Source organism: Tinamus guttatus, unplaced genomic scaffold, assembly GCF_059628265.1.
Source record: "Tinamus guttatus ecotype Peru unplaced genomic scaffold, ASM5962826v1 Tinamus_guttatus_pri_ptg000244l, whole genome shotgun sequence".
Taxonomy (NCBI): domain Eukaryota; kingdom Metazoa; phylum Chordata; class Aves; order Tinamiformes; family Tinamidae; genus Tinamus; species Tinamus guttatus.
Window position 1 is genome coordinate 1,917,910 of NW_028288778.1, and position 24,509 is coordinate 1,942,418.

General features: G+C 40.1%; 1 protein-coding gene across 2 annotated transcripts in view; it reads right to left on the reverse strand.

Moving 5' to 3' along the window:
- BANP (BTG3 associated nuclear protein) overlaps positions 1 to 24,509 on the reverse strand; it is a 129,508-nt gene that overhangs the window by 48,550 nt on the left and 56,449 nt on the right. The window contains exons 8-11 of one of the 2 annotated variants that reach the window (XM_088526255.1): positions 20,208 to 20,375; positions 12,364 to 12,494; positions 9,212 to 9,274; positions 7,521 to 7,565 (exon numbers count right to left, since the gene is read on the reverse strand). In XM_088526255.1, coding sequence (XP_088382381.1) covers positions 7,521 to 7,565; positions 9,212 to 9,274; positions 12,364 to 12,494; positions 20,208 to 20,375 — 407 coding nt within the window. The remainder of the gene's footprint in view (positions 1 to 7,520; positions 7,566 to 9,211; positions 9,275 to 12,363; positions 12,495 to 20,207; positions 20,376 to 24,509) is intronic. The other variant, XM_088526256.1, reaches the window with a different exon arrangement.

A 24,509-nucleotide genomic window follows, 5' to 3' on the forward strand; every position in this document is an offset into this window, starting at 1 on the left:
AAGGTTCAATTTCAAATAGCCAACCTGCCTCACAGAGTGCCTCCTTTCTATACCAACGCGTCCTGGCACAGCAAACTGCACTAAGAACCTGTCTTCATGTGGGAAGTGGAACAGCTGATCGGCGCCTGCACTGCACAGGTCAGGCTGCTGGAAACACGCTGCCCCTCCTGGCCTAATTAGGGACATTGTTCTTGATGACACAGCAAGCAAACACCGATACAACTGCTTTTCTTTATCAAATACAGTGGTGCCTTTTGGCACGAGGAGACAACTTTATGCAGACAACCTGCTAATGAAACCTATGACCCAACCAAGCCTGCGGGGGTAAATGCTGCAGCCTGATGCTCAAGATCTGCTGCTTTGGCAGCAGCAGGCACCAGGAAACAAAGAGCACCAGGAGATCACAACGGAAGGACGAGTAACTGGATCCTCACCAAGCAGAGATCAGCTGCATAAACAACAGCGAGGCCTTCTCTCCTCTACAAGATCTGAAAATTCACCAGGGCTCTCCCTCCTTTTAAATAATCTTGATTTAAGAAGAGTTATAAAATATCTTCAAAGTATCAAGAAGCAACGAAAAATAGTGTTGAAAATTACTGGATGTGAAATGGTAACCAAAATTTAACAGAGACATCTGCCTTTTACTTTTTTTTTTTTCCTAACTCTAAAAGAAGAAAAACTATCGATCACATTTAAGTAACTGAACATTTTTTTAAAATAGTAAAAATTCAGAAGTTTTTCTATCCCTTAAGTGTCTTCATAGAAAAACAAAGAATTTTACACCTTTAAAAATCTAAAAAGAGAAAACTTGAATTTGAAGCCGCTTTCCCAGTCATGGTGGTTTTCAATACCTGCCCCAGCTTGCTGCAATGATTACCGAACTGGGCCACCTAATAACTCATTTCTGACATTTTACGTAATTAACGCTGACAAAAATAGAATTAGACTCAACAGACACGTGCGTATATTAATTATTATGAGGGGGCACATTCAGGTCCAGGCTCTCCAGGACAGTGGAAGGCAGGATTGCCCAACTCAGACACACAGATAGGGAAAGAAAAAGCACAAATGCACTAGAATTAGTCTTTACCAAACAACACAGAATTCTTGAATTTGCAATATTGCTGGTTTTTTCCAAAATGATAACCGATTTATAGAGCATGTCCTGTTGACTTATAGTGAGCTTCTAAATCACTATTTTTCTCTGAAAATGGATAAACTGTGCTATATACTAAAAAACATTTGGCAATTTCTGTCAAATATCGGAATTATTTTTGCATTCTGTAACCACAGAAAGCACATTTTCCCACTAATCTCTCCTAAGCAGCAGTTCCTCTCCTCTATTTTTTTCCTATTTGTAATGTTTTGGTTGATTGCCATTACAGCATTATATTTTCCTTCGCACTATCTCCATATTGGGGGAGAGGAATTTCCTTGTGCCATCGTCAAATCGAATGCACAGCAGTAAACAATTTGCACAGATTTGTTTCAGGAATCATGCAGGATCATGAAGACCATGGGGATGAGTTACTCTCCTACTGGACAGCGTCTTACCCTGCTTTACGATGACAAAGAAGGTGCATACTTCTGATGAACTGTAAGCAAATGCATGCATTTTCAATTCTGCAGTCACGATATACCTAAATTAGTTCTTTTTACCTCTTCTAGTAATTACCTCTCTTTAATAACACAAAGCTATCTTACTGTTTTTAATACAGTATCTGCTTTCCTAGGTATATTTCATATGTTATTATTCACGTAAGTAGTAGTTTTTTTCCCTAAACTTTAATCCTAACTCTATGTCTTGATAAACTCAACTGCTTTAAAATTTTTCTCATTTTTAGTTTACTAAAATTTCCATTTAACTTAAATACTGGACTAATGTTTCTGATTTAAACGTTTGGTGAGCGCTGAGGGTCTACATTATTCTGAGGAACAGAGTTGAAAGTGGAGATCACCTCCTACGTGGATGCCACAGTAAGGGCTCTATGTGCATAAAGGACTAGCAGGAATTAAAAAACCTCAAACTTAAAATGCTCACACTGAAGGATCTTAAGCAGACTTATTTTCTAGGAAGACTAAGTGGATGCTAACTGCTGTTTCAAGCTTCCATAAAGCACAATTTATTTCAAAACTCCTGCTCCCTATTTTTGCTCCTAAAAATATAGCAGACCTGCAAGAGTTGATACAATCTATTATCAAAGATGTCTCAGCTGGAGATAGACATTTCTATAGCTTTTAAAAGCAGCCTAGCGGTTTCGCAGTTCCAGCTGTCCCATATCGGGCTTTTCCTCTGGTTGTTTTGCTCCTAACGAGCCTGTTTGTGTGTGTGTTATCCAAAGCAGATGTGCAGGAGCAGGAGAGCCTTTCCGAGCGCCGCAGCAGCTGGCGCCCAGAGAGGGTCCCGTCCCGGCGCGCGGCGCCAACCCCGGCGCTGCCAACGCGCCCGGCCTGGGGCACCGCGGCCCTGGGGCTCCCGGCGGAGCCGCCGCCGCTTCTCCCGCTGCAAATTCCCTCCTGGCCTCCTGAAGCTCTCGGCTGGGGATGCGGTTGACGGTCACCTTAGTCCTGCTGCCCTCTGCTGCTCGGAGAATAGGGAGAAACCCTCCGGTGCGCAATTCCTTCTTGACTGAGATCTAATAAACAATTGTAGTGTTGTAAAATCTAGGACTTTCTAACTACAACTTTTATCTGAAAATACGAACAGTTTAAGATGGCTCTTTTTGCTGTTTTGTATTTAAAAAAAAAAAGGATTACTAAAGGCAATTAAATATTCAGAAAATATATTGGTTTTCTTTCTCCAGTGAAATAATACATGCAAAATAAACAAAAAAAAATGAACACAAGTAGAATGGACCTGTCAATTCATTTTTGCTTTTTTAACTGAAAATCATGCTTTCTCTCACTGGGAAGCAAGGTGCAAATATCTCAGTAATTACAATAGGTGTAGAGAGATGAAGAAGCTAGAGTTTAAAACCACTCCATAGGTTTGTACATATTTTCCTCCATAAAGAAGCCAAGTTTCATTTTAGTGTGATCCAGGCCTCAATAACATCCACTGGATGTTATGTGGAATTACTAGAATTAGCAGGGTTTCTTGGCTAAGCAGCTGAAGTCCTTTTTCCCCCTTTTCCATTCCCCTACGGTTACCAGATGGCCCTTTGCTCCCAACCACAGCGAACGGGCCAGGACCAGGAGCGACGGTCACACACAGGGGACGAGGTCCCCCCTGCTCCTGAGCTCCATCACTGGGCACACACAATGTGCACGGAAAACCCATCGGAACCAGGCAGCAGATCCCTGCTTCTTCCTGAAGACACTGACACAAACTTCAATGTATTTATCTCACACACACACAAATATTCCCTCAATGCCCAGCAGCAGCTACCTGCTCCTTACCAGCACTATCCAGCTGATATTCTCTCCAGCACCACTTCAGCAAGCTCCAGAAATATCATTTCTGGTCAGGGTTCCTGTCCTCTCACACAGTCCTTACACCTGGTCCAAGCCAGCAGTTACAATAAGGATGCATTTTACTCTGGAAGGCAGAGTAAAACTTCAGAAAAAGATACTGCAGCCACCCCTCCATGTGCCTCACCGGGGAGCAGCAGAAGGGTTTGTCATTAGGGTCATCCTCCTCCTGCTCGCTGTGCATGCAACTTCACAGTCTACAGGTGGGTCCTGTAGTGATTAAAAACTTCCCTGGAAAAGACATGTCTACAGATGCCTAAAATGTCAGGTTTATTTTAGAAAAAAAAAGGCAATATACCAGAAGCAATTGTATGTTCTTATTTCATATATACATGTTCATGTGTATGTGTGTGTGTATAAGCACACACAGTAATAACAGTAATACTAAAAGAGCAATTTACAGTTGCTATTTTTTCTCCTAAAAATATCATAGAGACTGTTCTAAATTCCCAAGCTTTTAACTGTTACTAACAGATGATTGATGCTTCAGATTAAGTGAACTAACGCTCTTATTAGTCAAAATATTTATTCATCGAGCAGAATAAATTGTCAGCTCTCTAGGAACGTATACAATTGAGCTTCCTATTTTAAAGCGTGTTAACTTTTGATTTAAAAAGCATTTGAAGACCATTTGTCTGGTGTGATTTTAATTACTTTCTACAATGGAGAAAGGGTGGCTTTTAGGATGTGCAAAATGGGACGTCTGACCCCGATGGCAGCAAAGGTCACACTGCTGAGCTTGTCCTCTGCTGCTGCTTTACACAACATGGCTATTTCTGAACACGTCAGCAATGTCTCAACCTGTCTTGGGCAGGGCTCGTATGTTTAACACCTTCTGGGTGTTAATTAATTATTATTAGGCGTTAATGCTGAAGCTCAGCAAAGGGAGGAAAGGAGGAAAGGACGGAGCTGTGGAGAAAGGAGGGTGCACAATCAGTGCAAAGAAAGGGACAAATTAGAAAATGCCTGGTAATCTGCAAGTATAAAATGCCAAGTACCAAAAAATTCCCACTGGTGCAAGGCTTCCAATATTAATATGAAGCCTAATTATTTTTGCAGGTTGGTATTTTTATTAAACGTGCATTGAAATACAGGGTTTAGCTAATAGAACACATGTGTAGGTAGAGCGAGCGCTTTCTGGCATGATTTCACTAGTTCCACGAGCCATGATGCCAGAAAAACATGATCTAAATTCAGTGCAACTACCAGGACAGAGAATTTAAAGAGAAAAAAAAAAAAAAGGGAAGAAGAAGAAGAAACACATCACCCAAAAAATCAACTGCTAGCAACATTCTGCAGAGAAGCTACAATTATCACTGTTAGGACACTTAAAATATATCTTTCAGTTTGGAAGTTTACTGATGAAGCTTTCCAGCAGCCTCACGTCACTTCTGTTTCAGCTCACACTAGGTTAATAGCTTTGTGCACTGCAGCCCCCATTTCTTGTACGGCCTTTTCCTTGCAATTCAGAGTGACAGCCCAGGTCAGGAAGCGGTACCAAACCTCATCCCAACCCACGGAACACCTGCACTGCACTAGGTGAGACACAGAAGCACAAGCTGAACTCTCAAATGGAATATCCAGTAGCTGAGATAAGATCTACCACCATGAACAAGTACAGGCTGGTCTTGAAGAACATTCAGTAATTGAATGAAGCCTTGGAAGAGACAAAGTATTCACTTCTTGTGAGTGTCCTTCAGTGTCCCTTGGAAAGGTGCATTAAAGTTCCTAAAAGAAGGCAGCAAAAGCCACTCTCTCCAAAGTAATGGACAGGTGTGAAAGCTACAAAGGTCTTTTTGATCAGAGGTCACGTACAGATGATTGCAAACTCCCGGATTGTTATGACTTACATTTCCACTGGAGCATATCATCTGACAGATTTTTGTGCTCTTATCCCACTGCAAGCGCCAAGGAAAATGTATTAGTTTGAACTTCCATTCTAAAACCACAAGCACAGCTTAGTTTAACTCATTTTCTTTTGCAATTTTCACAAGCTAAAAGCTCAAAAAACGGTCACAACAGATCAGCTGATGAGCAGAAACCAGTGCAGCCACAGACCTCCTTGCAACCCCTCGCACTCGGCGCTGCTGGAAGGAATCATGTGAGGGCTACTCATCCCTTTAGTGCAAAAAAGTGGTTTTTAAACTGCTGATGAAGGTTTCAATGTCTAATTAAGGATGGAGATAATATCCACTAAATATTTGCTCGTTTGCTTGTGTTTCTTGATCTACTGGAAAATAGTTAAGCAGCAAATACTTTTGGGAGAGCTCAGCAGCTGCTGGGAATTGGCCCAGATGGCAGCTCAAGTGCGACAACGCCGGGCTGCTGATTCACATGAGTTGCTCTTTCGCACTAAAATGCAGTGCTTTAAGAAAAAGAATAATGTTTCACATTTGTTTTCAACAAAAATTAAAAGCAGGGTCCAGAGTCCAGTTAGTTAAAATAAAAAAGACAAAATGCATAAGAAACTTAGATTTCCCACATACACTTCTCAGTGAACATACATCATGGATCCATATATATGCACATACACATGTATAAGCACATTTACCTATAAATATTTCAGAAGACCTTTTTTCCAGCGTGGCCTTATTCTGCCCATATTCATGCAAATAGTCAGATCAGCAAGACTCTGTTTCCAGGCTTCTGGGATTAGGGAGCCCCAGAACTATTTTAGCAGGGAAAACTGCTGAGTGCTGCCTTTTTATGAAGGGACTCACCGTTCCCTGCCCAGCACGGGTGTTGTCAGGAAAATGTGCTCATCCAAGTATTTCCATTAAAAATAGCCTCAGCTTGCACTGTTTTCAACTATACTCTTTTGTTCTGTTTAGCAAAGTAGAGAGATGCACTCTGTGGCACAGTTAATGGTGTTCTGTCCTCTTCACTATGAAACAGTTTCTCAAGGAGAAAAGTAATAGTATTAGACTGCAATTAAAAAAAAAAAAAGGCAAGTGAATCCACACAATTTCACAGAGAAATAATGCCACTCTGTATTAATCTTCCAATAAGATGTCGCTTGGGCAGCAGTATCTTACACAGAAAAAATAAATCACAATAAGCTCTAAAACAGTTTGGGACATCTCCAGAAAATCACCTCTCCAAGTCTGACTTCTGCACCAAGTACTTCTGATTAAAGTCTCAATAATGAACATTTTCGAAAGCTTTTTGTTTCTTTGATATCATCTAGATTGCTCCCCCTCTCCAGACACTGTCTGTAGTCAAAAGTTCAGAGCACCACTAGCTTCTCAAGGCTTCCAAGGTCAAGTGGGTGATGTGAGTCTTGTCAATGCAGGGCAGCATTCAAGCCCTAGCCATATGTCTCACAGCTTGTTAACGTTCAACATGAACAAAAAATAAAACATAACAACTTTCCTGAAGCAACCTCTTACAGAAATATTTTGGCTATGGATATTTTAGTATAGTTTAATATTTAGCGAAGGGTGTTGGAGATCAGATGTCAGCAATTTTGGTGACACCTGACAGGGAAGTTCTGCTAATTTAAACATTTATTGACTCATCACTCAGAATAAAAACTTGCCTTTTCTTACCTCATGCATGCATAAGCACCTAATAAAGCCATCTTATCAAAAAGAACAAAAGCAGATGTGAAAGATCTGTTCCTCCCTAGACAGCCATATAATGAAAAAATAACTGCTTAAACCATAGCAATAAATGTTCTTGTGTTTGCATAGACTGCAATAGATTGCATCCACATCTGGCCAGTGACAGCCGATAACAGGGAAAGGAACATGCTGTACACAAAATAATCAATCCAGTTACTGAACCTGAGACCAAGGAGGTCAATGACAAGAAGGTATAAAACAGCAATAAAGCATATTGCAGGGGGAATGAAATAAGTTGGTCAAATATTTTGAGCCCATAGACAAAATACTTGGCTTAACTTTTTATCATTTTGCTTTGTTTATGTAAACAAAAAGACCAACACAGATTTTGTTTATTAAAACAACCACTAATAATGTGAAGTCATAGCAGCTGCAAAATTAATTATATAAAGTTAAACGTTGCTAAAAACTCAGTTCAGTTCCTACCTGCCCGTCTTGACCAACGTGAACTTGATGTATCTGTAGATTTCCCTGTAGAAGCAAAACAGTGACAATAAACACTTGGAAATTTCAGAATTTGCTCTCCAAAAGAACTGTCCTTAAAACAACCTGTTTCTCATCTCATTATTAGCCAGTTATTTCAAAGTTAAGGGAATCTATTCATTTAGAAAATTTTTCTGAAGGTGTTTTTTTTTTTTTTTTTGAAAATTCAGCTATATTGCCTGCACATTAAACACAAAGGAGGAATAGACTAAAAAACAGTAAAGTTTTTCAGCATCGGTAGCTTTTACTTTTTGAGAGGTATTATTATACAGGATAAAGTACTTTTGTATGACTTCTGAAGTAAGCCTTTTTTTTCTTTTCTTAATTTTCTCTCATTTATCTGAAACTGCAAATATAAGTCAAATTCTTTCTCAAATAGAACTGTACATCTTTTTTTACATGTATGAATGCTATTTGCTATTTTATTGTTACAAAGTTATCATCTGCACTAACAGACTTTTATCAAAATTCAACTCCAAATGTCAACATCATTCCACTATCAGAATTACATCTATTACAAAACATTCTCAATTGTGAAAATTATTTTAAAGGAAACTGTAACTAAAAAATCTGAGAAGGAAAGCAGTATCACTACAAAACTAGCTTTTTATTCTATGCTCAGAACTGTCTGTTTAAAAGTAATTTAGATGAAGAAAAGGACGTTTTCTCAAGCACTAAGACTTGCAGTGAAGTTTCAAAATTCTTTGAAGAAAATCACCAATTCTTTGATTTTCGTATTTTCTACATTTGCTCTTACTGGCAAGAGTTCCTCTTTTCTGAAGCTGTGTACATTGGAACACATTTAAAAACAGATGTTTTCATCTGTCATGAACAAATGCAGACCTTACAATTCTTACATACATGAATTCCTGAAAAAGCCCATAAATATGGGGGCATTTGAACCTCAAAATCACTACTACGAGTATCTGCTGAATCAGATTTTTTTTCAGTGGCTCTTTAAAACCATGGTGAATACCCAAGAACTGCTGCAGCCTCTTTGGAGCTCCCTGGAGCTCCCCACAGACCCACAGCATTTTGACCTATTCCTATTGCTCTTCAGCTTTGACAAGCTCTTCAAAGCAGACTGCCTTTAAAGATAATATTTCTATAATATTTATTCTAATGTTCATTCCGCAATAGCTCTCTGTTAACAGTATCCTTCCACACCAAAAGTGCTTTTATGGGACTTCACTTAAGGTACAAATGGATTAAACTAACCCACAAGTAGATATGCTTAATGTTAAACAAAAAAACTCTACAGAATCTAAATCATGCAGAATAAATATTATAGTCAGTACTTGTGCTTGGCCTTATTTTGCTATTACTTCTCCATGTCAACAAGCTCTAACAGTGCAAGAGGGTGACAGCAGCCTCTGCAGTTAAGAGTCTCTATTACAGACGTGCTGACATATGGAGGGACCTGCAATTTTCTCACCCGGGTAAACTCAACTAGCTCTAAAGCTTGTTTGGCCTGAGTGAATGAAGTCTAAATTGGAGGTAGCAGTACTGGATTTATCCATTTCCATCACAATGAACTGTTTTTATGCTAAAAATTATGAAGTGTAAATACTGTTCTCAGCAGTTCTCTAGGTTCAGAGCAGCCTCTGCTCCTCGGGCACCAGCTCCAGGCTCACCTCGCTGTCCTGCGTGATTTGGACCTGTTCGCCTTGAGGCACCTGGGCTATGTGGAGGTGACCCTGTGGGATCCACAAAAAAGAAAACACCAAGAAGCATCAGAAGAAAATCAAAACTAGACGAAGAAAGTATTGTCTTGGATTCAATAGATCACAATATATACACAACTGCAGATGGAAGAACGGTTATTCAACGAAAACAGTTAAAGATTGCATTATATAATCCACATTTCCCCATTTTTTTATGCAAAGTAGAAGAAAAGTGAATTTTGAAGCAAAAATGTTTCACTCTCAAAGAAAAACAGGTTTAATAATATTTAGGCAGCATATTTCTCTACAAACCTCTCAAAGTATCCTCATTTTGGACTAGCTTGCTTTGGGAAAGATTAAAAGAATCAGCCCTCCCAAAGTGCTAGCCTTGAAACAATGATCCCTTTTAAGAGACCTTGGAAACAGAGTTCCTAAAACAGGTACAAAACTAAGTGAGAGTTTTTAAAAGATATCTGTAGTTATCTGTGTGCTCACACAGTTATGGAAAAGTCCAATGCTGAAGACCATTTCTCAAACTGATATAAATGGGCTTAAATCGAATGCAGTTACTTATGTTGCTTGAGAATCTGCTCATAACAGTTTTAATAAGGTTAATACTTTGTTGCTGACCACACCAGCCTCTTCAGAATGATATCAAGCCTATCATTTGATAAAAACACAGATAAGAAAATGGAAGGAATTCCTCGAGCATCCTCACTAGACCACAGATGTCTTTGCTACTGTAATTTACCTGAAGGGAGATTGGATTCTAAATAACCTACTTCAGCATTTATAAGGCTTTGTGTTCATTTTAATATGCCTCTATGAGACAGAGATTAAAGATAATCATTTGGAATTCTGTCAAAGGCTCTTCTGATTTTATAACACAAGAACAATTGCATGTGATTTTCAAAGAAACACAGATCCCTCTATTTCAAACAGTTTCATTTCCTTTGGAAGGAAACTGTCTATTTATAGGGAGAAAAAACATACTGAAAGTATCACTCTGACAATAGGGACTGTATATAAAATTAGAGCAGGGTCCAGTCCACGTTGAGATTAGAATCACTCCTTCCTTAACATGAAACTCTCAGGGCTCCCAGGAAAGAGTGCTGCAAATTTAAAAGCTCCATTTATGCCGTTTTCTAATATAAGCAACTCGCTCTGAGGGAGGCAGGGGAGAAGGTGCTTTTTTCCACTTTGGAATCATTCAGCATTCCCAAACCAAACTGCTCATTGGTCTTTTGCAGAAAAATAGCTAGTCTCCAAGGACAGGCATTTTAATTTGTGCACAAAAACAATTCCAACAAGAAAAATCTCTTTCAATCCTAGCTCCTAAACAAAGTTTATAGGGACTTGGCAAATCCTTGATATTCAGTTCAATAGTGGCCCTTTTTTCTGAATCTGCTGTGAAGCCACATTTAGAAGTGTGAATAAATAAAATCCCAGCTGGATTTAGCCTCCCTATCTGACAGCTAGTGGTTCCCAGGGTCCCCTACACCTACAGTCCAGCTCTCACCTTAGCAGCAACCTTTTCCAGTGCAGAAAACCTGCCCTCTCCTGCAGTTTCCTCTCCACCTGCACCCTACCTGACCACCTCTCCCAGCTGCTGCCTGGGGCTCCTCTCACTCGCTCCCATCCCAATCTCCTTCCACTCCCATATACACCAGAATAAAACCATGTTTGCCAATATCCTGGTCCTCCTCTGGCAGCTCCTTGGCCCCTTATCTTGAAATGCTCCCCCAGTTTCCATGACTCTCTTCCTCTCCGCTTCCTCTGCCAGCTCCTGCCTCTCCACCTTCCTGAGGACATTCCACAGGGATGTGCCTTCCCTCTGCATCGCATTCCTGAGCAACCTCACTGCTTCCACAGAGCGGGCAGTGAGCACCATAACTAACTAACAAAGCTATTTTGTTACCCTACATCAAACTCTTCTTCAGAATAGGGTTCGCTAAAACTCCAGTAAGAACCAGAACACCAGCACTGAGGTTCTCCAGGCTGATTACTCTCTCTCAACACGTGTTTAATGTCCAGTCCCATCTGTTTTCTCTGACAGGCTCCCAAGGAAATCGAGGCTGCCGTGATGACATGGACAGGGTCTGGTCCTTGCTGTCCCGGCTGCGCACGCAGCTTTGCACAGCCGGGCACTGGCCCAACACGCAGGCTCTGGGTACCTTCAAAACAGTGAAGACCAAAGGGAGCTTCAGAAAGAAGCTTCTACTCTATAGCACTGCACGGCGAGGCTGGGAATGGCAAAAGCTTTTCAAAACTCATCACAGATGGAGCTCACATACAATTCTCGGATTTCTACCACAAAAGAATGACTGTGCAGATCTAATTCCCGCTTTCTGAAGGCTGCATGTCAAAAATGCCACACGTCAAAAATACCACGGAATCCATTATTTCACTTTTTTTTCCTCCTTGCATTTTTTTTTAAATACAAAGCTATCCTTGTAGTCAAACCGTGGCATACAGGAACCAAAGCCAAGATGAGTTTTTGCAGAGTATACTAAAAACTGTATGTAGAAATAATAAAGGACTGAGTTCTGATATTTCAAATTTCCTGACTTTTACAGTTTTTGTGTCCAATTGTTAACTTAAAATTCTAAGAATTAGGTTAAAAAAGGCCAATATAAGTTTTGCTTATATACACATGTCTAAATGAATACACATGTAAACCATTCAGCCAGCAGATGTCCAAAAATGCTCAAGAATGCAGTTTTTAAAACTGAAATTAAATAAATCAATCCTGATTAAAAAGACATATTGTTAAAAAAAAAACTTTAGCAGTGTAAATTGTACAATTAACAGGTCTAACATTATAATTATGTTAATTGTGCGAGCAAAAGACCACAGACCTAACACATCAAACCCAGAGTAATGAATGTGCATTTACTTGCAGCAGTTGTATGAGCAAATTCACATTTTTGCAATATAATTTTAATAATAGTAATAATATTTTTTTCTTGCATAAGCATGAAATGTTTATTTTCTGAAAAAAATTAGTAGCAAAGATAGGCCTCTTTTTAATAATAATTAAATAAATCATCTGAAGGATGATTTTCTTCCGTGTATACTGGGATAATTTAAATGGGATAATTTAGAAAAGGTTGAGTACATACTACTTGGACTTGCCCATCTTCTCCTATTTGGTGGATCTGGACCTGCTGAGCATTAGCTAGTGCATAGTGTAGTGCCTGGGGCTGGTTCTGCTGGATCTCATTAGATGCTGAAACGGTGCTCTGTGAACCCTCTGCAAAAGAAACAAAAATGCAGCTTTATTATATTTGTATGTCTCGTGCCAGTGGCCAAGCAACAATTTTACACTCAAAATTGTGGAGAACAAATGCAGTCAGTGTGCAGGTTCAGCCACTCACATTCTTTTCAAGCAAGTTCACTGCTCATGTACAGATTCGCTACAAGTTGCAGTACAGTTTCAAAAGCCATTTTGTCCCTGAGAAAGTATTAACAATAAACCCCAAAACAAACACACTTTTGATTCTAGATTAAAGATTCTGTAAGTGTCAAGGTAACACCACAGCAAAATGCTACACACAATTTTCTAAGATGTTGGAACATCTCCTTCTGTGCACCTGTGTAGCTGAGAATTATCACTGTCACCACCAAAACCACCAGAACACTTTTGAAAACCCATCCTGTAAAATGAAGCCATCATCTAACTCTGTATAATTCAAACCGAAATACATAAGCATGGAATTTTTTTTTAATCTCAAAATTGCATCCATGGCATGTGCACAAGTTCCAACCTCATGTGTCATTAATATAAGCAGCCCATGAGGCCGGCATAGGAATTCTTGCAAACGCTGCAGGCATCTCATGGGAGAGGGACAGTGCGCGGGGTCGAAACGCACCACAAATCCTGAAGAACAGCCACAACTTTTTCATTTTGAGAGTTTCTGTTTTTGCACACATGCACCCACCACCACCCAGTGTTGGAGATCCCCAAACCTCCCCGCCCTGAAGCACTTCTGACTGGGTATCTTGTAGCCCTTCAGGAGTCAGGAAAGAAAACGGAGGTTATAGATCATTTTTGCAGTCCAAGTTCAAGTACTCAATGCTAGAAAAAGCCTTTAAAGTTCCTCAAATTACTTTAATTGCTGAGGTTCAGCACTGGACTGTGTGTAGTGGCTTCACTCTTGATCAGAAAGGGCTTTAGAATAATGTACTTGAAGAAATACATCAATATACATTTCCTCTGGAATTAATTTTAAGAGTTTTATTTTGTTACACCACAAAAATACCTTAATGAAATCTTTAAAGTGTTAAATTTGTTTAAAATGTATTTGGATGCATCAGTGCTCTGTCAATGACTTCTATGTTAAGGTAATGTAAAACATTAACATCTCACACATAATAATATGACTTTGAACCTGTATGAGCACAAGAAACTAATAGAAATACTGAAGAAAAGTGTCCTACTTCCAGAGTACATCATTTTCTTAAAGTAATTTTATTCACTGTTTAAATACAGAGCAGATGGGCCTCATCCTCCTTATAAGTGGTTGACAGGTGACATATTTGGAGTATAAAAATGATGGTTGGTTTCTGGACCAACACCCCAGAAAACCTTGTTTAATGAAGTTATAATGCCTGTTACTTTTACAAGAATGAGGTTTATCTGGTCATACAAATATTTTAATTGAAGTGTTCCTTTAAAAAAAGAACAAAAGAGAAGATTTTTAAGGCCGAGTATATGAATTTGAGACAACTTCAATACCACTAAGCTATTGTTTACTCTTCTGTTCAAAAGTTAAGATGCTTAAAAGTTCAGTTAGCCAGCTCTAATTACATTAACAATCTGCAAATACATTAAAAATCCCACAGCACTCTAACACTATGGGTAAGCACAATACATCAAGTATGTATTTTGTTATTTGTGGGTTATGCATCTTTCCTATCTGACATTTGACTATTTTACAAATCCTGAGCACTCGTTTCTTAAACACAGCCCTGCCAGCTAGTGCCCGACCCCAGCCGACACAACGCATTCCGGGCAGGATTTGCACACTCCAGCTGGAAGGAGAGCCCTGCACGAGGAATTCCGCAATGCCAGCCAAATACAAATGGTTTGTTCAGACCTGAGACCGCTGCCGGTGCCCTCCGCGAGGGCTCTGCCGTGGCGCCCGCTGCTCTTCGCTCTGTGAAACCACCACGCGCCCAAGCCGCTTTCTTCTGCCTTTTCTCTCACCTCCACCACTCCAGTTACATTAGTATTTTTATGCAATGCATTTCCATTTTGTTTTAGAAAAGAGTACTTTTCCAGGACACTGAGCAGCTGAGGCTGCCTGCTGTTCTTCACCTTGAGTTTTCCTGCTTACCTTGTGCGCAGTCAGCTGTGCCTGTTCCCTGTCTCCCCCTATATAACTCACCATCTGGTCAAGTGGTGGTGTCCAAACACATCATCCTTCATATAGACACACGCACTGTGCGTGCGCGTGAATAGGCAAATTTTGCACATAAATAGCAAAGCTGGACTTGGGACAGAAACGAAGGATGAGGTAAGAAGCTTGTTTTGCTCCTCCGTAACCTGAACGCACCATTAGGAACCGCCCTGCTCAAGGTTACTCAGAAATAGATCTCTGTTTACAACACCCACAGTTGAGTTTGGGGGTTAGTAGTTGGTTTTTTTCTCTCTTCCTTTTTTAAGAAGAAAGGAGAGAAAAGGATTCGGCAGTGTCTAAAAACACCACATCCTTTATACATATTGTTTTCTTCTCCCTCTAAAGCTCTGGCCAGACCAAAGCAATATTTATCCATTTTTAAACATTCCCCATAAAAAACAAACACCAGCATGAATAGCACACAGCTTGATGAAGACTACGTCAACATATATAAATCACCATGGTGTAAACTATCTGGCCTCTCATTTACCACGTTGATATATTAGCAAATCCCCGGCCCCGCGGGACCGCCCAGCTCAACGCTCGCGTTGGGACTTGCACCATCTGCAGAGTAGGTGGCCAGGGAGCAAAGCCCCTGCTTAACTTTGCAATTAATCCTTATTTCAAGCCTCAATATATCCACTTTTTTAGACATATTTAGCAATGGTCACCTGCTGGAAGGATATCGGCAGGTACCTATGCAGAAAGCCGTGTTTTCCACACGCAACCCAGCAAAGGTTTGCTAAATATTTATCAGCTGAGCATTTGAGCCCTCTTTTGGGAAGAGAAGGAAGGGATTTGGCAGCAGCAGGATTCCTGTTTAATCTCCTTCCTTACATCTCGCCACGCGAGGCTGCTTTGCTAGCGTGTAGGGCGCCCAGCCACACGCTTCCTAGCGAGCTAGCACGGATTTCCTCACTTCCTTGGCTCCCACTCTCAACAAGGACAGGTTAATGGGCAGATGAAGCAAAGCAGTCCTCAAAAACCGAAAAATGGGGAAAAAATGTAGCGATTAACGAGCAATTCACAGAAATAAAACTCTGTGCAGTAAACTGTTATCTAAACCTGACTCAAGCGGTGCTAAGTGCCTCCCATCTTCCTGCAACATCTGTCTGTGTGTGTGACATCTGGCACCGGCTGAGCACTTCAGCCCAAATCTACATATAAATCCCAAAGCCAGAGAGCTAATTAATAGTTCCAGCATGGAAAACTGTGATAACAGCTTTAACGATCTTAAGAGAAATTAAAAGAAAGGGAGAGAAGATGCTCTTCAACTAATCCTCCTCCCCAAAATCTCATTTCCTTCTGCCTTCCCCCCACAGACGACTAAAATCTCTTACGAGAATATCTCGCTAAATCATCGTGGCAGCCACGTGTACAGCTCCTGTCGGGAAGATGAGGGAGCAGACGCACACGTTACCGCCTGAAACGCTGGCTCCAAGCGCAGCAGAAAGCTGCAATCCATGTCGCAGGGCCAAAAAAGGCAACAGCTTCCAATCCAAGAGCCGGATAAGTGAAGGAAACAACCTCGGCCGGCATCTCGCAGCGACCCATCCACCTGGGGCTGCTAGGAAGCTGCAGGGTCAGTCAAACCTGGGATCATCCTAACGAGCATCCTTGCGAGGGAAGAGCAGAGCTGAGGCACTCGTTTATATTTTTCTACCAGCTTCCTTAGAGGTTTAGTCTGGAGACAGCTTCCTCTCGACCTCTTAGTGCTCTGCAGAGCTGATTTTTCCTTGTAATAAGCAGAACAGAGGGGAAATGTGTTATCGTTTTTAACAGTCTGATGCGAGTCCAAGCCACTGACTACACTTTTTTTGTGGAAAAGCAGAAAAAGCATAAAAGTTTTAACATGTCCACCAAGTATGTAAGAGGGAAGCTCAAGTGTCGCAACATCAAGAAACCCTCCCTAGATAAAAATATTTCAAATTTGTTTGTTAATTATGTGTGCAACGACTCGATGCTCATAAAAATCACAGGTCGGAGAACAGAGGAAAGTGGAAGGGACCTTCGGCAACCCCACAGGATGCTCACGATGAATTCCAGACGGATTTAGAGCTTCTCTAGGGATGGAAACATCACAACCTCTCTGCACAATCCATCCCAGTGTTTGACCACTGAGACTCTTGTAGGATTAACAACAAATTTGTTTTAAATGATACACAGGGATGTTTCACAACTTTCACTGCCAAACAGAAATTACTAGCTCTTCTGTAAAGAGGAATTTTTACATACCAACATCCAAGCAAATATTCTGCAACACGTAAATGAATATTGCAGTGTTTGAAGAAAGTGCCGATACATTTCTTATTTGAAAATAATATATATGATGATAAAACTGAAAACTACTATTAATCAGCCCCTAGAGATAGCTGGTTTAAAATATCACTTTTTGGCAATCAACAACAAACACATCACTGCTCTGGATTTAGCCTTTTTCCATTGCACCCATCAGTCCTAATTTTCTATGTGAAATATTAGGATCACTTACAAGCTCAGAAGAGGAAAAACTACTCTGGAAACAGTTAATACCAGGAACGTGGTGAGCAGGACCTCAAAAGCAAATTTTAGCATTTAAATGGTCTCAGAGCAGTGCAGCTGTGATGCTACTTGTCTGTTCTAGGCACATGTCAATGGCAATAGCATGTTTTTTTAAAGTATCTTCTAAAGGCTACAGGTATATCTTCTATAGTAAGCCGTACAGCTTCCTTTGGAAGGCGTGACTTGTCAACTAAGCATCAGGCCCACCAAGAAATTGCAAGAGAAACCACATTGTCTGTCCCTGCATTCTTCATAGATTAAAGATGACACCGCAGTAGCTATCCACAATGCTTTAACAGCATTTTTCCCCTATTTTTGTATCTCCTTTGTGGGAAGCAGCTACTATACTCCACCCAACAGGTAAGAAACTAAGAGGCCCACTATACGTGAACTGATGGGGAGCACCACGTCAGGGAATGGGCTCCCGGGCAGGTTCTCCTGCATTGATGTAGAGGACCTGGAGCTAAACGTAGCAGCCAGAACGAACAACAGTGGAAAAGACACGTTCTCAAGTAGCCGCATTCCAGACCATTGAAGGCTCACCTTAAGTTGCCCCCTGAAACAAATGCTACCATAAAAACTGTCTGGGTTCATATGCAACGCTTTAAAAAGCCATATTTGACAGCTATGTTGTCATAGCTGTGAAATACAGACCTCCTTCACTTCAGAGCTGTGAAATATTACTTCTTCCTGCTCGCTGGCAGCAGCAGTTTTGCTATATCCACCATGCAGCAGATAATAAGTAACAGATGCCTGTGAATTATGATGCTGTAATTCCATCGAGGGGTTCCAGGGATGTCAAACCACAAAAGCAAAGTCTGAGCCGTTCACGAGGTTACCTGAACTTCAGGATGGAATTACAGCCCTGTCATGGAAAAGCTGCCATTTAAACAACACTTGAATCCACACTTTTTCCTTATTTGTTTACTTCTTTCCTTTCCCTATACACTCATCCAGCTCCCATCTACTCTCCTATTCTCCCCAAACCACCTCCTCTTTCTTCAAGTGTTAAAGGGAGGTTAAATATCACTCATGCCTCCTTCTGGAATGCAAATAAGATTTTTATTTATTTATTTATTTATTTATTTTTTTAAGAAAAACACCTGATTCTGGAGTGGGTTTTTTTGTTGTTGTTCATTTTACAGCATTTTACCATTCCTAGGAATGACTCCAGTGGTGAATTCTTTCATCACCTCTAAGCCCTCCCAGAAAATGATGTCAGTAACATTCCAAATAAGAGCAATATTTTAACACAGAAAATTAACAAGAAAATTAACAAAAGTCTGAAACATGGGATATTTTCACCTACCCAGAAGCAGCTATTAATGTTATTAGTGGTACTCTATTTTTTGCTGCGTGCAAGGACATGCCAAATTGCTTTGGGCAACTTTTACCATGTCCAGGACTAAAGGCACCTTTGGAAGCACCTGCATTGAACTCCTCTCCCTCTGAGGCCTCAGGAGCTGAGACAGCCTCTACCTCACCTAGGAAAGGCAAGGAGCATAAACGCCCCATGGTAAATCCAGAAGGTTGATGCAGCCAAGGGTCCAGCTCAGCTCCAGTTAAATGCGTGAAGTTGGGCTCAGAATCTGATCAACTCAAGCTGGCTCTGATCGCCCCTGTGCATGAAACAGGCGGCTCAAAGCCCCCGAGTCAACTCGGGTGTCTTTGCACCCACGCAGCACTTGGTCACAAACTATGGAAGTGGAGTTGGGCTCAAACTACAACAAAACTAAAACTGGATTTTTCACCTAAAAATAATAATAATAAAGACTATTGCCTTATGGCCTTCTGCAGACAAGAATACAGTGAACCCAAATCTGAGTTTTCTGCCTCTTGGTCTCCCCACTTCTCCAAACCAGGAGATTAAAGATATGATTATGGCCTAATGAACACAAAATTATAAATTCTACTCATTACCGTATTTTTATTCTAAAATGCTGATTACTAAGAGACTGAATCACTATATATGGCTTATGGTTATCATTACATTGATTAGTTGTTTTAATTTGAGAATTTTGGATACGGTTCCCAGTTCCAGCACATAAAACTTTCCATTGCAAGCAGATTTTGGCATTCTTTGCATGAGATACAGTGGTTAGTGTTAACATGCAACCAAAAATTTTATGCAGGGAAATAAACTTACTTCCTCTTCTTTGGGCTAACTTCCAAAACACTGTTTTTAATATATGATCTACAAATGTCCCATAACGTTGCTTTATATTAAAAGTAAGAGCCAGAAATGTCTTATGAGAACACTTCTTAGGTCAGTATTTTTCATGTGTTATTATTATTATTATTCATGCCTATATACCTATATGGAAACACAGAATCACCTAAAACATTTTTAGGGTTATGTGCCTTTCCTTAGGGGAAACTACCTCGTGAAGAAAATTTAGCATGTCCTATGGAATGGTGTGAAAAGGATTTATTCCCTTGACTCTTGACGCTCAGGTGTGGACAGCACTTGATGCTGCACATCAGTAGTGCCTGCTCAAAAAGCATAACACGGGTCAAAAAACCAGAATAGCGAGAAGCTGAATTTGCCAAATTTTTTCACTTAGAAATCATCTCAGTGAAGCAAAGAGTACTAACGAACAAAGCCAGTCTCCGTCATGCACTGAAATGTGCTCCAATTTCGTTCCTGAACAAGTCTGTATTTTACAATCGTTTTAGTCTCCCTTCTCACACTGCCCCTTATGGAAATAGTGGCTGACCCCGCAGTGACGCCTCAAGGTGCAGACACCCACAGTGTAACAGAGAGATGCCTTTCCCAATAATAAATATTACATCAAAAAGAGTTGCAGTAATATAAAAACGCTCCAAAAAATCAGCTGAAAGAAATGATGATAACTCTGTTTATATTCCTTTTTCATAAGGATAATAAAATGTGCAGGTCCTACATGCACCTGTTGTAAGTGTAGGTTAAAAGTTATTTTCAGGTATATTAAAAACAAATGACGTTATTACTGTAAGCTTCCATTTCTCTGCTTTGCCTTTTGTTGTTGTTTTTATTTCTTTACCTGAACCACTGTAAGATGATGAGGAAGGTGTTCGCCTTGAAAAGCTTTTCACTGCAAGACTCTGGCCTCGCTGCTTCCTCCTCCACGCTGTTCGGCATTTGGAGTCTATGCTTTGCTTGATACGATACCAGTCAGACTCTGTGATTCCAAATTTATAAAATAGGTGACCTGTAATTAGAAAGAAGCACAAAGGGATAAAATCCAGAAAAAAATCTGCATTTTCATGACAACACATAAACAACCCACACTGCTACGCGCTCAAAGAAAACAAAGCAACTCTGAAAATTTTAGGGCTTCCCTTCACGCCGAAACACCCTAAGGGAATATAATGAAACTAAGAAAATGCCAAAGCTATACAGTGGTGTGGTTTTAAGAGCTGTTAGCAGAACTAAGTAATTGTACATATGTACAAACCAGCTGTGTATTTAAAAATGCCACCCGTCTATGAAATTGCTCAATCTAAACTTCTATCCATGAAAATTGCACTATTTCATTCAAGAGGTGCAATACTGAAAAACAGGCGGATTTCACTCCCCGGTGAAAACTCGATGAACCTGTAATTATCACTAAGAGTGCCACAACACGTATAAAGCTGACGAGTAGGAAGCCAGGCTGAAGCTCCATATAAAATGGACAAACTCCTTTAAAGTTCACTCGAAGATTCATCAAAATCCAATAAAAAGGGAGCACAACATTCAAATCGAAAAACGTTACCGCTAGCAGTAAGTGAAGTCATCTGAGTCACATTCTGCACTTTTCAACGCTGTTATTTGAACAGTTTGTGCTGAATTGCCAAACTGATTATATGAAACCAATGTGGACTTGTGAGTTGAACTGCTTGAGTACTTTGTAACAGCCCTTACACAGATTGAGTCCTGCTGCCAACTTAAACTAGGTTCCTTATCACGTGCAACCTCTGCAATCAAAGCAGAGCCCTGGCCACACAAGAAACAGAGCAATCAAAAGTCTCTCTCAGGTACGAGGCAGGAAAAACATTAATTTCAACATCTGAAGACATAATTAAAAATTGAGAAGGAAACGTGTTGTGCATTGTCAGCCTTTTTGAGGCTCTCCTTACACTGCTGCACTCTTACCATCTCACTGTAAGCTTTGCTTACAGTAGTTTATATTTTGCTGCAAGTATCAAAAGTTGAGGGGATTTGATTATATGTTAAGAAAAATCTATACTCTCCATCAGAGCAGGAAGAAATGCTTGGAAAAGTCAATGAAAAGAATCAGAAACCTTGAAGGAAAACAGAACTACTGGAACATTTACTACTGTTTGAAACTTCAGGACCTTTAAACCTTTCAGAGTTATTTAGATGCATAATAAGGCAGTTAGAAATCTACAGTTGTAATATTCCTATCTACTCACTTGGACCTCAGGTGTCAGCTGTTCTCAGTACCTCCCCGGATAACACAATCTCGCAGCCTACTGGGTTTATCATCTTACTCTCGAGCAGGATCCCGATAAAGTACTTAAACACATGCTTAAATTGCTTTATAATCCTATGGACAGCATAAGGTCTGTTCCTGTATATTAAGACCATTGATTTGAATCCCAGAGAAGCAGAATTCCAGCTTTGTAGTAACTGAGTTTTTTCTTTTGCTCCTTTATATTACAAATGAGCTGAGAGTCCTCAGAAGCTGCAACGGGCACATTACTGTTTTCAATATAATCACCTGGAGTACTGTATCTTTCAAGTTATCATTTCTAACATTACATCTTTCCACTGATGCTCTATTTTATTGCACCTTTGTTCAAAGAGCAGTTTGAAGTGACGCAGGGAGCAATTCGGGAGAAAGACCTGGCATCAAAAAGTCAGTTCTGAAGCACCGTAAAGGCTCAAGAGTTCTCCCCAGCGAGTGACAAGCAGCAGCTCACTGCTTTACAACTCCTGCACTACGATCCTCAAAAGGGGAGAGGGTAGGAAGAAAACTGACTGAACGGATCTGCTGCTGTGCAACAGTTTCCTTTCCATAGGCGTCAGCAAACTGAAAGCACATACTGTACTGAAAATACGGAGGCCACCTCTCCAACTGTAATCTTTTGCTTTAAAAAAATAATATGTAGTGTACAGACAAATGGGTTTATAAATGTTTGCAGTAATGCCCAATGCAAATAGTTGTGTTTTTACTTTTTATATGACTTCAGCTGTCAGCATGTACATCATACTCGCGCAGTTCTGCATAAAACGGTCATATGCTTTGCGGTTATCTTGAACAAATTTCATGTCCATATTTCATTCATTTTAATGATTTTCATGTTGCTTGCTGATCACTAAAGAAAGTGATGAAATTAGTTGCAGATTCCAGAAAACTCTTGCAGAATCAATTCTAAATGTTACACTGTAATTCATGGGCTATTGCAGGTTGCTGCGTGATTCAAACGGAAATCAAAGGCAGGAGAAGTTGTTCAGAATAATGTGGCCTCAGGGGTGGTGAGCTGTTCATCCCAGGAGAACCAAGGGGCACATGAGGAAGATGGTAGTGCCAGAGCTACAACATCAAATGCCCTAGAAACTGCCCTAGTGAGAAAAGACACCTCCTACTACAGCTCACAAAACTTAGCTATCCACCAGCAATAGGAAAGTTGCAGTAGGTGAAGAGGGAAAACCGGCATAGACAACACTTGATCACACTCCATTGCCAACCAAACAAAAATACAATGCGAACCAGCTACACTGGAGGATTTCTGAAGCACATATATAAATTTTCAGAAGAGGTTCACCATAACAACACTAGAGATATAGTTTACATATGGTGCAGAGATACACACTGAAAATGTGTACAAACTATATCAGAAAATCCAAGTGTTGACTTTCTGGTCTTTACCAATAGCTGCTCACATACAGGAGGGCTTTTAGCTAAATTTAGGTCCTGCTGCTGCGAGTGAGGCTTCAAAGTCCACATTGTAAAAGAGAGAAATGCTTCCATGCAAACAGATTCAGCTTCTTCCAGAACACTTTTCAGTCAAAAGCAGCACGAAACATTACAATGTATAAGCCGGACAGTATATCTGAGCCACGTAACAGCCCTGTTAAATACACATTAAAATATATCCAGGAAAATAATTCAGCACTTTGGCAAAAGGACAAAGTATTTTGGAAGACCGATGCATTTACACAACAACAGTGAAGTAAAGAATTTAGATCATCTAAGGATGGCTAAACGAGTTTGTAGAAAATCTCTTTATCTAGGAGAATGGTTGGTTGCTGGTAATACTCAAAACAAAGGATGTGCTTGTTTTAAAACCTTAAGGGTCCAACATCTGCTTTCTTTAGGAATCTCACTTCCTAAACAAGTCCTTTATGAAAAAAAAGTACACCAGAGAAATAAAATAGCTCAGTTATTTAATAAATTGCAAGAGCTTGAGTGATTTCCACGAACCAGATAAATACCAGAGACAGGGATGTCTGCAAGAGGAATTCCTAGAGAGACTGAGTATCCTGAAGTGCACACAGAGGATATCTCTGATCCTTGGTTTGCATCCATTTTTTCGCAGCAAAGTGCAAGAACCAATAGTCAATCTTACCAAGCAATAGCTCAGAAGAATGCACGCGTGCATCTGGAAAATGAAACAAATCATCTTTAAAAGCCAACAGGTGTCTTTAAGTTTCGCACACTAAGCGCTATAGTAGAAACACAGTGCTAGCTCTGGCTAACTTTTTGCCAGAGTTCATCTAAAACTAAGCTGAACGAAGACACCACAAGGTCTCGAATACTTCTTGTGCGCCTTCTTTTTGTGGTTCAAAGAAAACAACTGAGCTTGAAAAGACAGAGAAGATGGTCTGGTACAAACGCATAGATCATCGGCAAAGACATCTGAAATGGCTATATACTCCCAAACTCTTGGGACATCTAATGCACGATGTGGGGAAGAAGATCTTTTGTTTTTTAAAAACAGAGTTAACAAAAAGAAAGCCCATGAAAATAATGTTCACAGGAAAGAAATCCTTTCTTTCATTAAAGGTCAGAAGTCAGTCAGCAGACACAGCAATCCACCAAAAACACAAAGCTATAAAGAAATCTATTTAAGAACAAACAGAGGCGCCTGAGAAAACTTTTGTAGTTACAAAACTAGACATGAAATATTCTGGCTTGCTTTGGCATTCAAACCAGCCCCCTTAAAAAGAAAAAAATAATCTTAATATCAATATTGAAGTGACCTAAGATTGTGTTGCTTCACTTTCACTGTGAATCCGTGAATGCAGGATATCTTTAGAAAAATACAAGGTAAATCATCATTATTTTCACGGACATGGCAGAGCTCCCTTTGCTGCTCTTTGTTAACAGACGGTA